Source organism: Eulemur rufifrons, chromosome 11, assembly GCF_041146395.1.
Source record: "Eulemur rufifrons isolate Redbay chromosome 11, OSU_ERuf_1, whole genome shotgun sequence".
Taxonomy (NCBI): Eukaryota; Metazoa; Chordata; class Mammalia; order Primates; family Lemuridae; genus Eulemur; species Eulemur rufifrons.
Window position 1 is genome coordinate 2,327,399 of NC_090993.1, and position 16,948 is coordinate 2,344,346.

The 16,948-nt window shown below is 58.1% G+C and overlaps 2 protein-coding genes across 5 annotated transcripts; both read right to left on the bottom strand.

Annotated features, from left to right (window-relative positions):
- Positions 1-6,679: 6,679 nt before the first annotated feature.
- PYCR2 (pyrroline-5-carboxylate reductase 2) lies at positions 6,680-10,728 on the bottom strand. Of its 3 annotated transcripts, XM_069484613.1 has the most exons (7): positions 10,479-10,728; positions 10,106-10,176; positions 8,939-9,118; positions 8,593-8,814; positions 8,285-8,377; positions 7,944-8,107; positions 6,680-7,376 (listed from the first exon to the last, which is right to left on the bottom strand). In XM_069484613.1, the coding sequence occupies exons 1-7, from the start codon at positions 10,543-10,545 to the stop codon at positions 7,211-7,213; spliced, it is 963 nt and encodes a 320-aa protein (XP_069340714.1). In that variant the 5' UTR covers positions 10,546-10,728; the 3' UTR covers positions 6,680-7,210. The 3 variants fall into 3 exon arrangements, with proteins under 3 accessions (XP_069340714.1, XP_069340717.1, XP_069340715.1); XM_069484616.1 differs by lacking the exon at positions 8,593-8,814; XM_069484614.1 differs by lacking the exon at positions 8,285-8,377.
- Positions 10,729-13,110: 2,382 nt separating this feature from the next.
- LOC138393384 (left-right determination factor 2) lies at positions 13,111-16,189 on the bottom strand. Of its 2 annotated transcripts, XM_069484515.1 has the most exons (5): positions 15,940-16,189; positions 15,214-15,260; positions 15,023-15,141; positions 14,626-14,868; positions 13,111-13,487 (listed from the first exon to the last, which is right to left on the bottom strand). In XM_069484515.1, exons 1-5 carry the CDS (start codon positions 16,187-16,189, stop codon positions 13,124-13,126), a joined length of 1,023 nt encoding a protein of 340 aa, XP_069340616.1. In that variant the 3' UTR covers positions 13,111-13,123. The 2 variants fall into 2 exon arrangements, with proteins under 2 accessions (XP_069340616.1, XP_069340615.1); XM_069484514.1 differs by having other exon boundaries at positions 15,023-15,260.
- Positions 16,190-16,948: the final 759 nt, after the last annotated feature.

Below are 16,948 nucleotides of genomic sequence, written 5' to 3' on the forward strand. Positions count from 1 at the left end.
CTTACCCAGACGTCTGTAAAACTCAAGCCTCTGCTTTCCACCACTTCCAGAGTTTTCCTTCCTAAACAACAATCCGGCCTGATCCCTTCCTGCTTAAGAATTTCCAGTGGCTACACCTGCCTTCCACGGGGCCAAGCCTAGTGCAGCCTCACCTGCCGTCCAGCCACACGGCCCTGCCCCGCGAGCCCACCTTCCTCGCTCTTCACGCCCCCACGGGAACGGCTTTACCGACGCTGGGCCCTGGCTCCCACCACTCTACGTGGGCACAGGCAGTGCCGGTTGCCCGGGGTGCCAGTCCTCTGCGCCCTTGCCCTTTGACACTTCTTTTCTAGCTGGAAAACGCCCCCAAATCATCTTCGCAAACCTACATCCAACATCCCCTTCTTTGCCCCGTCTTCCTACACACCACCGCCCTGCACCCAGCGCTCGCTCTGGTTTTCTTTTCTTTTTTATTTATTTATTTTTTTTTGAGACAGAGTCTCACTCTGTTGCCCAGGCTAGAGTGCCGTGGCGTCAGCCTAGCTCACAGCAACCTCAAACTCCTGGGCTGAAGCGATCCTCCTGCCTCAGCCTCCTGAGTAGCTGGGACTACAGGCATGCGCCACCATGCCCGGCTAATTTTTCTATATATATTTTTAGTTGTCCATATAATTTCTTTCTATTTTTAGTAGAGACAGGGTCTCGCTCTTGCTCAGGCTGGTCTCGAACTCCTGACCTTGAGCGATCCACCCGCCTCGGCCTCCCAGAGTGCTAGGATTACAGGCGTGAGCCACCGCGCCCGGCCCTCTGGTTTTCTTTTAAATGGAGTCTCACTGTATCATTCGGGCTGGTCTTGAACTCCCGGGCTCGATCCTCCCGACTCAGCCTCCCGGGCAGCTGAGTGCAGGCACGAGCCACTCACTGCACTCCCGGCCCTCCTTATTGCCTCAATGTATCGCCCGGTCGGGTGGAATTTGCAGTGGTTTCTTTATCCCCCCACTTTCCCCACCAGATCAGAACCCCACCAGGGAGCAACACGACCGGCCTGGCTGTACTGGCAGCTCCGGGTCTGGCGCGCGGTGGGTGCTCAGGAAGCGAGGATGGAATAAATGAATGGATGAGTAAATGCAGGTGTTGGGGAGGCAGGTGTTTCTCGCACTTCATCTCAGTTAATCCTCGCACAGCAGAGCAAGGCCAAGGTTATAGGAAGGCCAGCTCCTCTCTCTGCCCTCTTGTGCCCCTCACCTCCAGGGTGCCCTGGGCCTCTATTTCCCAGGACTGGCCCTGAGTGTCCCAGGACATGGACACCATAACATCCGGGGTCCTGGCACGTGAATATTCTGCATCGTATGTGCTGCCGATCTTATACACATGTACTGACCGGTCATGATACAGCGCTCCTGCTCTGCCTTCTTGCTGGCCTGTCTCCTTGGACGCTGGGACCGTCGGCTGCGGCCACAGTCAGCGCAAGCCAGTTTAACGAGCATCTGTCTGGCTCCAAGGGCTGTGCCAGGTGGTGGTTCTCACACCTGGCTGAGGGTCGGAGTTGCCTGCGGAACCCCCACAGAGACTGATTCCGAGGTTTAGGGTGGGGGGTGAGGGTCTGTCACATTCAGAGAGGCAGAAAAGATAAGGAGAAGGCGTTTCTGGTGGAGAAAATTCGGTGAGCAAAAGCAGGAGGATTGCACCAGTGAGGACGGGTCTGCGGCTCAGACAGAGCTCTGCGGAGCAGAGGGGAATGAGGTTGGAAAGGGAAGTCAATTAATAAATGCTAGTTTCCGCTCCCTTTCCCTTTCCCTTAATTAAAAACGATAGGCACCCAGGCATGCCGGCTCACACCTGTAATCCCAGCACTTTGGGAGGTTGAGGCGGAAGGATCTCTTGAGCCCAGGAGTTCAAGACCAGCCCGAGCACCATAGCGAGACTCTATCTCTACAAAAAGTTTAAAAATTAGCTGGGTGTGGTGGAGCACACGCCTGTAGTCCCAGCTATTCAGGAGGCTGAGGCAGGAGGATCACTTGAGCCCAGGAGCTGGAGGTGGCAGTGAGCTATCATGACGCCACTGCACTCTAGCCTGGGTGACAGAGTGAGACCCTGTCTCTCTGTGTCAAAAAAAGGAAGAAAAAAAAAAAAAAGGCTGGCATCAGTGTGGCTTGGGAACCAGAGGTGCCTGAGCACAGGGGCACGAGTCTCCCCAGAGCAGAGCCTGAGTCTTGTCCCCCTGGCTCTGCGTCCTGTCCTGCTGGGGAGCCTGAGTCTTGTCCCCCTGGCTTTGCGTCCTGTCCTGCTGGTTAACCTCCCGCTAAGGATCACAGATTCCTTAACAAATATGATAAACCCAACAGTGGCCTCCGGTTATTGGGTTATTAGCGCTCACTTCCTGCCAGACACCAAGCCCAGCCCTTTATCTCAGTTAATCGCATCTCAGCCGTCCCAGGTGGCGACTGTTGTCATCCTCACTTTGCCAAATAAGTCTCTGGAGGGTGGTGATTCGCCCAGGTCACAGTAAGTGATCTGACTTCCGGGCCCATCTTGAGCCAGGCTGGCTGTGTATTGGCTCAGAGAACCTACGAGAAGCCAAGGCACGGTGGGCACTTGACACCACTCACGTCCCTCAGCCCAGGACGCCAGGGGAAGGGACCCAGGTCTGCGGTCAGCCAGGAGGGCTGTCCTGCTCTCCAGCCCGCGCAGGGCACTGCCAAGGGGCAGAGGCAAAGGCTGCGTGGAGGAAGCAGAGGACGGATTCGAGCACTTTCCTCTCTCCCCAGCACTGAGCCGCTTGGTTCTGTGAACACACGAAGCTGCCAGCCAGGACTGGCAGGTGGGCACCGAGCCCGGTCTTTGTTCTGGCTTCTCCCCGGGTCACCGGGCTGGGGACTCAGCAGGTGATGCCTGGCGCCCTCTCGTGGCTCAGGGGGCCTCTCCCGGCCGCTGGGCGACAGGGCCCTGGCTGCGTAAGGGACACTTTTAGGAGCCACCAGTGCAGTCCTCGAGGGTCTGGGAGCTCGTCCGTGAGTTGAGCGGGGAACACTGGAAAGAGGGCTCGGACGTGGGGGCTGGGGTTTTGGCGCCACCTCCCACAGTCGCCTTCACCTGTCAGATGGGGTCCCCCCTGTCCCTCCCCGCCTCCCAGGGTCCTGGTGGGAATCCTACCGGATGCCACAGTGACAGCACCTTGTCAGCTCAGAAGCGCTGGTGTGGAGCAGAGAATTGTGTTCACGAGACAATAACTATTATAACCACCCGGACACCCAGGGCCACAGTGGCCGGGCGTGGGGGACACTAAGGGCCACAGTGGCCGGGCGTGGGGGAAGGAGCTGGCAGGTTAGAGAGGAGGAGCCAGCAGGGCCCAGGGCAGCTCAGCAGAGAGACACATCTGCTTGGGGCAAAGGGACAGAGCATTATTCCAGGACACTGGCAATGACATTGGAAGCAACTCCAAAAATGCTCATTTCTTGTTCCTTTCCCTTAGTCAAAAGGCAGTAGGAATGGCGGAATTTGGCAGTAGCAATTTGATGCTATAAAACAGAAAAAAATGAAAATATCTACTTCTCAGAGCAGCTTTCCCAGTGACTCGAAGTCCCCGTCCCCACTGAAGGCCTACGGAGGCCAGTCCTGGCCCCGTCTGTTTGCTGGGTCTCCTTCCCAGGCCCCCCTCTGCCTCAGTTTCTCACTCAGGCTTGTTCCTGCCCGAGGGTCCCTCAGTCACAGCAGGGGACAGCAGCCCTTCCCAAGCGGGTCTCGGTTTTCGACATACCTGGACGGGCAGCCAGGCCTGTCCGTTTGCTGGCCGTGCTCCTGACTTCCCCAGGGCTCAGTTCTCTCGCCAGTAAAACGGGGAGATGGTAACTACTCGTGATGAATCAATTAAAGATGAAACAAGATCACGGATCCTGCGTGCTGCAGCCCCCACCGACCTCCGTGCGCCGTGCACCTGCTGTCCAAACGCATTTCGTGACTCGGCCATCCTCTGTGCGGCTCCTCAATCAATGCGCTGCAAAAGGTGTGCAGCGAAATGTCCTGCTCCTGCCCCGCCCTCCCCTGCCACGTTCCCGCTGCCCCCGCAGCCGGGTACCCCTTTTATGGGTTTCTTGCGTATCCTCCTTTATCCAATTTCAGACTTTCCCCTTTCATAAAGGTGGTGGACTATCCGCCCCGCCTTGGACCTTGGAAAAGGTGCGTTTGATTTTCAAAATGCTGCTGGTTTCACACAATGGCCACGTCCACGCTGCGTTCTGTCTGGTTTATTGGTAAGAGTGGAGCGGAGGTGAAGGCTTCGCAAGTACGAATCCCTGATCAGACGTGCAGAAAGGCCTGTGTCTACAGCCCGGGTGCTGAGGGAAAGCACGGCGTGTTTCTCCGGAGAGCGTTGCCTAGTGACAGTTGCAGGGGACATACGCAGACAGGGGACGGAGGAGGGGGTGTTTGTGATCGCAAGTGGCTTATGAGTGGGGAGCAGTGGGGAAAAAAATTTTAAATCTTTTAACTACCAAAATCACGTCTGCTTATCGTGACCAACAGATAAACAGAGAAATCAAGTGGGAAGTCAACTTCAATCCCAGTTCCCCAAAGAAACTGTCACTAATAGTTGAGGCAGAAGTTTTTGCCCGCACTGTGTATGCAGAGAGCACAGTGAAGGCAACAGGTAAGTGTTTTTCTGGGGTGGGAAGGGAAGGCCGCTGTGGGGTGGGATGCGGGGCTGCCCTAGGCCCGGCTGCCCAGGGGGAGGAGCCCTGGGGACCGGGAACGGGGCGGGCAGGGCACGGAGCAGGTGGCGTCTGCTCCCTGTTACCAGGAGCAGAAATGCCGGCACTTCTGCTCGCTCAATCTTGTTATTGGAGTTGCCAAGGAAAACAAAACACAGCACTGGCCACGCCACCACTGTACCCACATGGAGGAGACAGCGAGACCAGCTTTAGTGGTGGGCGTCAGTCCCCTGTGGCCAGCAGGTCCCTCCTGGCTGGCGACACAGGGCCACTGGCCTGCACGCGCCCCTCTGTGCTGCAGCAGAAAGATCCTGTCCCCTCCCCAAAGGGGACGAACGTAGTAGCGGCTTGGCTGGGTGCCGTGTGATGCACACGCTTACACAGAACAAAAGAACACGCACTGAGTCCGAAACAGGGAGGATGTTGCCACACAAGGTGACAAGTCCAGCACAAGCTTGAGGATTCTTGGTAGGGAATGTTCCAGGCCCAAGGCCTATTCTCATGCAGCCGAGAGCGGGTGGACAGACTGAGACGGCCTTTCCCGGCAGAACACTTCCTGTCGCTCAGCCTCCAGGCGGCCTCCTCTCCCCTCCCCTGCTTGGCACACCTGTGCCCACATCTGTTCCCAGCACTCGGAACAGGGACAGTCTCACTGACTGGGGCACACCCAGGCCTCCCAGGGCGCTCGGCACAGAGGAGCGCTTGGCAAATATTTAGTTAGAAGGCTGCGCTCAGCCCCAGCGCCGACTGGTGCAGGGGCGTCTGGGGGCTTTGCTGGGGGCTCAGGTGCTGGTGGGACTGGAATACAAGCTCTAGAAGCGGGTCTGACAGACCGGGGGCTCCCCGGCTGCCTCAGGGGGATACCGGCCCTGACTCCGACTGCCACAGCTCCCACCCAAGGGCCGGTGAGCCCTGCAAGGTGGGCAGCTGGGAGGGGGACGGCCGCCTCCCCCAGACCCAGCCCCAGACAGGCCTGAGGTCCTGGGAAGGGATGACCCTTTCCTCACCCTCTCTGAAGGAGGACTGGCCCCAGCCACCCTTGGTCTGACCGAGGCAGCTGTCCTCGGCAGGAGAGCACTCGCCCTGGCCAGGCCGACCCCATGCGCCGAGGCGTAGCCGGGGCCTGGCGGTGAGTAGGTCCTCAGTGAACGTATGTTGGTGGATTTCGGCCTGGGAAGGGGGTGCTCTGGCGGGGGAAGGAGGGGACAATGTGGGGAACAGTCTCTTGTCGTTTAGCATGGCTGGCCGGCAGGCCCAGTACAGAGAGGTCAGGATTTGGTATCAGACATGGATTTGAATCCTGGCACCGCTTCCTACCTAATTAAAATTTGGGCAGCTTATTTCATTTTTTAAAAGCTTTATCGAGTATGATTTACATACTGTAAAATTCACCTATTCTAAGTGTACAATTCAATGACCACGGATGCAGAGTTGTGCGACCACCGTGATCTTACTTTAAATCATTTCCATGGCTCCAGGCAGAAACCTCGTGCGCCTCCCTCCCACTGCTGAGCCCTGTGGGCGCACACACCAGCCCACGCGGGAAACTGCAGGCTCGGGCGGACGCACGGCACCCCCCAGCCTGGCTTCCAGGAAGACGGAGAGTTGGAGCCTGAGGACAGAGACGGCCCCAGCGCTGACCCATGGCACAACCGGGGTAAGCTGCTTGCCCGCTCTAGGCCTCGACATCTTCTAGAAAGGCAGGAAAACAGCAGCTCCTAGTTCTCTCCTGTGTGTCTGGGCTGCGGCCACTTGGCTGCTCTCCAGCACGGGCCCGGGCCCCTCCTAGGGCACGAGGTCTTGGTCCCGACCCTGGGCAGGGCTGGCGCTCTCAGGGCCGGCCCCCCCATGCCTCCCACCCCCACCTGCTGCCCTCAGACAGCGCCCTCCCACAGACCAGGGAGGACTGCTAAGGGCCTTGAGCTCTCTAGCATGATTATTTAAGATTAAGACAAGCAGGATATTAAAAAACAACCTTTATTAAAGCAGCTAGACTTAGCAATGAACACCACTCTTTAAATGGCACACCGATGAAGCAGGGGTTAAACACAAGCGTAGTCTAATTCTGTACACCTTTGATGGTGATGATTAAGTTGCTCCCTTCTTTTCCGTTTACCAGTTCAGAGAAAAGCCCTTTTCGTGTTTTCTCTCTCTCCTCCTTGCCTTGGCATCCAACCAGTCCTGCTGTGGGCTCCAGGTGGAGGAGCCCAGCTGAAGGTCTTCCCCGGGCCTTCCCCAGCCCCCACCCCCAGCTGGGCCCCTCCCTCCCTGCGACAGCAGTGGGAGGTGCACAGGGCCCTGTCTGGCTTCCAGCAATGACCTTCAGAACATGTGACAAGCCTCACAAAGCATCCAGTGTGGGACAGGAGAGGAAACTAGCGCTGCCTGGTCTGATCAGATTGGAGATTTTATCACAAGGATGTGAAAACTACCTGAGCCTGCCCTCTCCTCGCACAGCTGGCTGGGGAGGGGCGAAGGGGGCCCAATCGAGGGCTCTGGGTCACAGAGAGGAGGGTGAGGCTGCCTCACTCCTTCTTGCCCCCCGGGGCTGGGCTTCTTGTCAGGAGCTTCCCAGGGCTGAAGGGGGCCAGCGTGGCAACCGTGGGGGATTCCAGCTTCACTCTGTCCAGGAGGGTCTTCTTAAGGGCAGCGGGGGAGATCTTTTCTTGGTCCGCCATGGACTGCAGCTCTCTGCAGACAAAGCCCCAGGAGAGGGGAAGGGAGGGAATAAGCCCTGGAGCCAGAGCTCTGTGAGTCGTCCCCACCCACGTAACCCTGTTATGTGACACCACCAAGTTCGAACTCCAGCATGGACATTCCCCCAAGCTTCTTGGAAGTACTGTTTAATTGAGTATGGGTTTGTCTTATTTATCTCATTAGATCCAAGCTAGACATAGAGCTCCAGGCAGTATCTGTGGTCGTATGGGGAGTGTGTGTGGAAAATGACATGGTTTGGAGTCATAGACGTGAAGTTGAATCCTACGTCCATCACTTGTTAGCTGTTCGACCCTGAGAAAATTGTCTCTGAGCCTCAACTTCCCCATCTTTAAATCAAAGTTAATCCCGGCTATCAGAACAGTGAGAATTCAGTGGAGTACGGCCTGCAATCTCTTAGCTAAACCAAGCCTAATAAGTCATGGTTATTAATAGAGCACAGACTTCTGCTCTGCTAATAGGACCAGACACAGCAGGTTCCACAAGACGGCGCCCAGCTCGGCCCGGCGGCGGCTGGCGCAGAGGAGAGCGAGGCAGACTCACCGTGTTCGGATACAGGAGGCCTCAACCGCATCGATGAGCAGAGAGCGGAAGCCCCCACTCTCGAGAAAGTGCAGGGCGTGGATGGTGGCTCCCCCCGGGGAGCAGACATTGTCCTTGAGCTGGCTTGGATGCTGCTCCGAGTCCAGCAGCATCTTGGCAGCTCCCTAGGACAGGGAGGGCATGGCAGAAGAGGAACTTACTGTGCACCTGGGGACAGGCTTCCCCATGCCCACTCTGCTGCCCAATCCCTATCCCAGATTCCCAACCAACCCCAGCTCAGTGACCCGCAAGAACCCCCATCCCACACCCTGGTCCCGAACGTGCAGGGCAAAGATACTGACCAGCAAGGCCTGGGCCCCCAGTCGGACTGCCAGGCGCCGCGGCAGGCCCATCTTCACCCCGCCGTCAGCCAGCGCGTCCAGGGCCATGAACGCCTGTGGAGACACTCGCTGAGCCCCAGGCAGCGGGCACTCGAGGGCCCTCCCCAGGGTCTGCTCTTTCTCACATCTGGCACTAGCTCCAAGGGTCAACCTCCTCCACCAGCCAGCCATGCCCAAGCGGTGTGTGCTGCCCCCAGCCCAAGCCTGCCACCGGCCCATCCTGCCACCCGGGTTTCCCGGAAGGCCCAGCGAGCACACGAGGGCCTCACGTAGGCAGGCCCGCTGCCGCTGAGCCCGGTGACGGCGTCGATCAGGTCCTCCTCCACCTCAGTGCAGAAGCCCACGCTGCGCATGAGCTGCTCCAGCAGCTGCCCGTCCTCCACCAGGGCGTGCGTGCCCGTGGCGTACACTGTGGCGCCCTCCCGCACGACCACAGGTGTGTTGGTCATGCAGCGGATCACTTTGGGGGCCGGCTGGAAAGCCATCAGCTTCTGTGGCCGGAGAGAGGGCTGAGTGAGTGGCCAGGCCACGGCTCCTACCGGCACCCACCCGGTAGCGTCCACCCTCAGGCCACCCCTCCCCCCACACAAGGGGCGGCAGGGTTGAGACGGGCACCTTCTCCACAGAGCTGATGGTGACGCCGGCCGCACAGGAGACCACGATGTGCCTGGCTTGCACGTCGGCCCCAATCTCATCCAGGATGAAGGGGATGATGTGCGGCTTCACGGCCAGGAACAGGACATCACTGTGCCTCACTGTCTCCTTGTTGCTTCGCGTCAGGTTCACGCCCATCTTCTGCAAGAAGAGACTCCGGGCTCACAGGGCAGCCTGGCTAAGCCCAGGCCTCCCGGCGGGCAGCTGACCCTCTGCCAAGCCCACTCTGCCAGCTGCAGCCTGGAATCCCTTGCCCTGTGGCCCCAGCCCAACTGACACTAAGTTTACCACTGCTGCTACTGGGCAGGTAAGCACAGACACTGGGCATGATACGCTTCCCCATGGTAACCAGGGAGTGGCTGTCCCCTCTTGCCCACCAATATTCTGGCACCCAAGGCACCCCTCTGCCAGGTAAGAAGGCTCCATGGGGGGAGTGGTGCCGGGAAAGGTGAAATGCTAGCACCCCGTGGTCAGAAGCAGAGCTGACTCGGGCCCTATCCCAACCGCAGCCACTTTTCATCAGACGGCACAGCCTCCGTGTGGCCCAGGGCTGGGCTGGAGGCCACCCGTCCCTCTAGAACTCCAAACTGAGAAGCAGGACCCTCCAGTGCCTGTCACCGGCCTCATTAGCCATCCTCTCCCCCACCACCCAGGTTGAGAGCGAAGACAGGATATTAGGTTTTTGGAGAGCAGAACAACTAATTCGTTGGATTCTTTCCCAACACGTTCATTCGTGCCTCCGAATAACAGCAAAGTGGCTGCTGTTGTAAAGGGGGAAACTGAGCCTCAAAGTGGCTGAATACTTTAAGGTCACACAACCAGTCAATGACGAAAAATGAATATTTATTGGGTACCTACTATGGGCGGGGAGCTTTCCACACACAATTACCACAGTTCATTCTCTAATCACGCCAGTGTCTGGATTTGACCCCAAGTCTGTCCACCTGGGTGCTCTGGTGACACTGAGCTGCCCCAGAGAAGCGGGAAGGATTGTGATGTTCCCAGTGGGAGTTCAGCACCCGCCAAAGACCAGCACCTGGGACCAGGTGCCAGCTGGGCTCAGCGCGTCTCAGGTCATCCTTTTCCTGGGCCTCCACCCTCTTCCCCGCACCCCTCGGCTCCACCTACCCTGAGCGCGGACACCGTGGGCAGGTCCATTTCTGGGGAGCTGGCCATGATCTTGTGAGCCGACAGGATGCCTACGGAAGACAGATAGAGCTTTTCCGCTGAGCATCGTGGCTCACCTCGCTCCCATGCTTTCCCCGGGAAAGCAGAATCAAAACCCACAGCGGCTCTAACTGTACCAGCCTCCCTGCCGCCTCCATCCTTTCCGCGGGCATAAGCCCCGCTTGCTGCTTAACAAGAATCTCCTCTCCCCCACCGGATGTAAATTCCCCTTTCATTCATTCCTTCCTTCATTCATGCTGGCGGGGTGGAGGGCAGACCACAGATCAGGCGTAGGGACCCGCCGCGAACCCGCCTCCCGCCTCCACGCGCTTGCCTGCGGCCGTGAAGCCCCGCGCCAGCGCGCAGGCCAGCTGGCCGGCGCCGATGAAGCCCACGCTCATGGTCCCCGCCTCGCGTCTCCTGGCAGCCGCGGGAACCCGCTCAGCGCGGGCCCGAAGACCCCACTGGCCGGCGGCGGGCTGTTCTGGGGGCCGCCGACGGCGCGCCGAGGACCGGGACTTCCGGGCAGCTTCCGGGTGGGGCCTGGCGGGACTCCCCTCCGCCGGACCCCACGGCGGGTCTCACCCGGCAGCGCCCGCGCAGCAGACGGCGCCCTAGGCAACGTGGCCCCGCCCCGCCAGGGCGGCCAATCCAAGGCCAGGAGCTCCGGGCCGACCAATCCGCGGCCGGGCCGGGGCCGCACGCCCGCCTCCTGCGCTCCCGACTGGCAGGCGGAACTTCGGGCGGGAGCTCCGGAAGCCCCTGCCTTCGCCTTGGTGAGACGCGGAACCCCGCCGGCCCGGAGCCCGAGACGCCCACCGGAGGGCCGAGGTCGCCGTCCCGGCCCCGCCTGGGGCTCGGGGCTGAGGCGCAGCCCGGGTCAGACTGATGTTATTTCTGGCGCTGGCGTCGGTTCAAATGGGAGCGCGTAGAGGCGGCGGGGGCGGCCGCGTTTTATTTACCTGAACTTGCGTGGGTCACCGAATTTGCCTCCCTAGATCGCAAGGGGGACCAGTTCCTCTGTTCAGGAAGTTAGCGGCTGCCTGAGGCCTGGCTAAAAGTCTAAGCAGGTCTCCGACTCTTCCAGACCCCCATCCCTCCCGCCCCCTCGCTGCCACTTGCTTTAAAAAGCTCCGCAAATGTGCTGTTTCCTTTTCCATCAGTAGCAAAGGTAGTAAGGAGCCGCAGTAACAAGTGACAGAGCAAAGTACAGAGGAAGGAAGTGGCGTCCCTGGAGGAGTCAGAAGAGCCGGAGACCCTTAGTTCCCCGCGGTCTCTACCAGCTTTTCTACAGCCCCTTCCGTATAATCCACACCCCCACCCCAAGCTGGGGTTCGCTTTCTCTGAGCTTCCCTGAGCAAGTCCCCAGGGCCTCAGTGTCTGCACCCTGAAAAGTGAAGACCAAACACTTACTGTTGAGCAAAATAATGCTGTATTTCTGTAACTGTTTTTGATTAGAAAAACGGTCCGTGCATATCGAGGAAAATTTGGAAAATACGAAAGAAGTAAGAATGAGAAAGTCAAAATCATCCACAATCATACTTCCTAAGGATGGTTTCCTGCAGATATTTTTGGTGTATGCCTTACACTGTTATTTTCTATACGTATACACTTCACAGGCAATTATGTCTGATGCCTGTGAAGTTCCGTTGGGCTAAAGTTGAGGAGAGGAGAGGCCTGTAGTTTGAACCCAGCGACTTTCAACGATGGCCCCAGCCATCCTTCAAGGAATAGTTGCAAGAATTAAGGGATGTATGTGATGTTGCCTAGCCCAGCTCCCTGGTTCATACCGAATGCTCAGCCACTGTTAGCTTGCCATAGCACTGCCCTACCAGCACCCATGCCCGTCCCCACTATCCTCGGGGTTAAAGTGCTTTCTAAAGGCATATGTGAATGATTGTTTACAATAGTATTTTTGGAATGGGAGTTGTGCGGGGGGGGGGGGGGGGGAAATATCAATATCATAAAGGAAAGCCTAATCTAAATTAGAGTCTTCAGCGCCCCCTAGAAGTTGCAGGTCCTTTCTTCACATCATTAGGTTGCCCCCATGCCCCATTATTGCTCCCTTCTCTCCTAGGTAAAGAGTATTAGAAATTAAATACAGAGACACAGAGTGAAACATCACTTTTATATCTTCGGATTATCTATATTTAATTGTATTTGCTAAATTAAAAAACCACGTCAATACTTCTGGTTTCCGGTGATAAATTCTCTAAAACAGTGGGGAAAATAACCTAAATATGCACAGGTGAGGCTCGGTCTCTGGAGAGCGGGAGCAGAATTAGGTGCTGCCTGATCCCCAGGGCAATGAGATCTTAGAGCTGAAGCCCAACTCCTCTTTTTTAAGAGGAGATGGTGACCCAAAGCCTTCTGCATCTGTTTGAGGTCCCCGCATGTGACCCCATCAGATCCAGGTACCAGGTGTCTTGGTTCCCTGTCCACTCCCCTCAGCCTGAAGCCCTTCACCCTCCCCCTTACCACACTCTCAGGGGAATGGGGACCTAGGTGTGTTCGCAGAACTCTAGAATTGGTCAGTATTTGGGGAATGGGGGTTCTTTTTTAGACATCCTCCCTGCCTAGGGGAAACAGGGAACTTTTGGTTTTATTTTAATTCATCATGTAATAGAGTAAATGAGCTCTAATTTCCCAGTTCTCGTCATGGAGTTTTGTTGTTCCATACTCGGTGGAGAATTTGCCAAGGAACAGAAACTCCCAGCTGACAATCTAATCTGTCCATTGTTCAGCTGTCCCTCTAATAAGCAGGCCAGGAATTTCCACTGGAGCTGCATTATATACTCATATAAGTGCTTGGGATGGGCGATGGACAAGAAGGACAAAAATGGAAGAACACAGGGCAAAAGTAATATAGGGGCACTAAGATGGGACAGGGGTCACTTGCTAAGTATCAAATAAGACCTACATTAAGACCTGCTTTCATGCACACTGTCTAGCAGAGGCCTCGGTGGCTGCACCGGGCGCCTACGGCTCGAGCCTCCTTGGCATGAGCGCCCCATCCGAGGCACAGCTGCACTTCTGCACCCTCATGTTGGGCAGGCTGACCGCCTGGGACCTGGTCCTGCCCCCCTCTTTGATGCTGACGATCACGGGCAGCGAGGCCATCTCCGAGGGGATGCACTGCCGTGGCCCCAGAAACGGCCACTGGGAGGCCAGGGGATCCGGGGGCTGCAGGCAGGTGCCCACACACTCGTAGGCCAGGAAGCCCGGGGGCTCCAGGACCCAGTTCTCGGCCCACTTCATCCCCTGCAGGTCAATGTACATCTCCTGGCGGCAGCAGCGGGTGCCCTCGGTCACTGGCGTCTCAGGGTCACAATCGCCTTGAGCTCTGTGTGGGCAAGGACAAGGTCAGAGGTCAGCTGGGAGTGCTGAGGTCAGGGGCATTTGAGAGGGAGGTTCACGATCTATTTCTCATTATGTTCAAAAAGCTGGATGTTTGTGATAGGGGATGAATGAATAAACATATTCAAAATATAAATAATAAAATAGCTACTGTTTATTAAAGGTCTCCCAATATGTCAGATACTGAACCGGGTATTTCACACGTATTATCTCGGGTGATCTCTGCATTTCAGGCTCAGCTGAACCTTCAGGGAGGTTCCAACATTATCTCTGTTCCACCTGAGGACACCAAGACCCAAAGCCGTTCAGGGACTCGCCTAAGGACTGGCAACCAGTGGGAGGCAGAGCTAGATGGAAGCCAGGCTGTCTGACTCTGACGGCTGATCGTAGCCCTGTCCTATCCGGCCCCTTTCTGCTCCGGAGAGCTAACTTGTCCCATGAAAAGAGAATCACCAGGGCAGGAGGAAAGCTGTTCACCCTTAGTAACAGCTTAAGCTTATATTTTTCAAAGGCTTAAATAATGGAGAAAGGTAAAGTGAACACAGATGATTGTGATAAAGTGTATGATTCAGGTCGGGCGCGGTGGCTCAGGCCTGTAATCCCAACACTCTGGGAGGCCGAGGCTGGTGGATCCTTTGAGCTCAGGAGTTCAAGACCAGCCTGAGCAAGAGCAAGACCCCCTCTCTACTAAAAATAGAAAGAAATTATATGGACAACTAAAAATATATACAGAAAAAATTAGCCGGGCATGGTGGCGCATGCCTGTAGTCCCAGCTACTTGGGAGGCTGAGGCAGGAGGATCACTTAAGCCCAGGAATTTGAGGTTGCTGTGAGCTGGGCTGATGCCATGGCACTCTAGTCTGGACAACAGAGTGAGACTCTGTCTCAAAAATAAATAAATAAATAAAGTGTATGACTCAATGACAACATAAAAATCCACTGAAAATATCAGAAGGTGTTTATCCGTAAAATATTTGAAAAATAATATTTCTACCATTAGAAACCTACATGTAGTGGGGAAGCAGTCTTACCCTGGGGGGTCGGCACTGCCTGCCAGACCGGGGGGGACATCGGTCTGGACCACCCAGGCTACTCCTGCCCCCCCTGCCCAGCCCGGAGCCTACCCGTAGTCCCTGAGGTCCAGCGTGTGCAGCTCCAGCTGGGGCTCGCCGCGCCCCGCGCCCCGCGCCCCCTGCCAGGCGAAGCGCACCAGCCTGTGGGCGCCCGAGGGCGGCGGGCCCAGGTGCTCCCTCTGCACCGACACCTGCAGCAGCAGCGGCTGCCGGGGCCGGCTCAGCTGCTGCCAGAAGTTCACGGCCTCGGTCACGTCGAAGGTCTTCCAGCCGCTCTCGTGGACGGACACCAGCCTGACGCACGACGCGGAGACGGAGCCCGCGTCAGGGCTGGGACGGGGACGGGCTCTGTGTCCCGAGGGCCCCGCCCTCCCCGCGTCCCTCCCGCCGCGCTGGCCCCGCAACTCCCGCTCCTCTCCCCGCTGCCGCGCGCAAACCGCGCCCCCACCTGGAGTCGACGAGCGAGGTGCGGTTGGAGCCGTCGTCGCGGACGCGCAGCCACTCGATGGTGACCAGGGCCCGGGCGCCGCGCGGGGACAGCCCGTGCAGCGCGGCCGCGGGGACGGGCTCCTGGAAGAGCCGCAGCACGGCCTGCACCAGCTCGCTGTTGGGCGGCAGCCGCTGCTCCATGCCGAACACCAGCAGGTGCGTGTTGGCTTCGGACACCAGGAACCTGCCGGCCACCTCTGGGGACACCAGCAGGGTCAGCGGGGCGTCTCTGGACACCAGGGGACCTCTGAGAGTGGCGGGGCCACTGAGGTGGCAGCCAGGCCAGGAGAGACTGGCCCCGGTTAAAATTCCCTTTGGGTCTGAGCCTGTTTAGCAACAATCTCCACCCAGCAGGAAGGGGCAGCTCTGGGACCCTGAGCTAACAAGGTTTCCTCCAGCGAGATGTGGAGGATCAGAATCATTGTGGCGGGGATGCCTGGTCCAGCTGTGGGTGCTGAGGAGGCAGCTCCCGGCCCGGGGGAGGCGAGAGGCTGCAGTAGGGTGCAGACCGGGTTGCATCCCTGACAGCTGAATATTAATCAGGTGTTGAACTCTATGCATGTCTAGCCACAGTGACGCACTTCCACGATCACAATGCTGGGAGACAGGTAGGACATAGTCATACCCCTGCTCTAGACCAGCACACAGGTGACAGAGGATTTTAAGCCTATTTGCTGAAGGTGGGGCTCAGACCACAGTGGCCACGTGGACACAGCCCCAGGAAGTCCTGACTGCACCACAGGACTCCCAGGTCCTGCCAGGCCGCCTCCCACCGCCCTCTTCTCCCAGGCCTCGGCCCCTCCCAGTGCCCCCGGGACCCACGAGCCCCACCACGGACTCCCCAGGACTGGGGTGCAGCAGGGCGGGGGGCCTCACCTCGGAAGTTCTGGCTGAACCTCTTCCCGCGGGAGCGGTCCCCGCGGCTGCGCTGCAGCAGGGCCACGTACTGGGCCCGCACGTGGGCAGGGATGGCCAGCCCCTCCACGTCCGCCCTGTCCAGCACGGGCGCCTCGCGGAGCTGCAGCCGCTGCAGCAGGCGGCCCAGGAGCTGCTCCTCGCTCAGGGCCGCCCCGGGGCCGGCCAGGGGCAGCACCCAGAGTGCCCAGCAGAGCCACAGGGGGCACATGGCAGTGAGGAGCAGGAGGGGTGTCAGGCCAGGCTGGGTGTGCTGAGAGCCAGGGCTGGGCCAGCTTTATAGCAGGCCCTGGGCTGGCCTGGGGGTGGGAGGGGGCAGGGAGGGAGGTCACACCCCTCGGACCTCCTGGGAGCTCAGCAGCCAGACGGGTCCCTGAGCCCTGAGGAGGGGGCTGTCTGGAAAGGACAGGGCTGTCTGGACGCCACACAGGTCTGGGGCCTCTGGCTGTGCTGTCTGGGCAGCTCAACAATATTTTTAGTGCCTCTTGCATTTTCCTGGCCTTACCTTAGTCCCGTTGTATGAAAAAGTGAGGCTATTCTGTGAAAAGAGAGTCCCCTTAGCCAGCTGCTTAAATATCTTTAAATCTCTTTCCGGAGGCTGGTCTGGGTCTAGTTTCTGCATCTAGAAGGAAGCAGGGAAAGGATCCCACATTCCTGCCAGTTCTGGCCACTTTCGCAGAAGCCCCTCGGTCGTCTCCCTCCATCCTTCAGTCCTTGCCTTCGCCCCCTCCCCGCCATGGGTCCCTGAGGATCAGGTCACAGTCCTTGCCCAGCCATGACAGAGGGAGCTGATGCTCTCAGGACAGAAATCTGGCAGCTGGACCGTCTTTGGCAGTGCCAGGAAGGCCATTTCTGCAACTGTCTTTGCAGTCACGAGACCGCAGAGTGACACGGCCCCTTCAGACAGCAGAACCGTGCTGGGCCGTGCTCTGCCCTGTGAGCTGGCTGTGCCACCAGTGCTCAGCTGGAG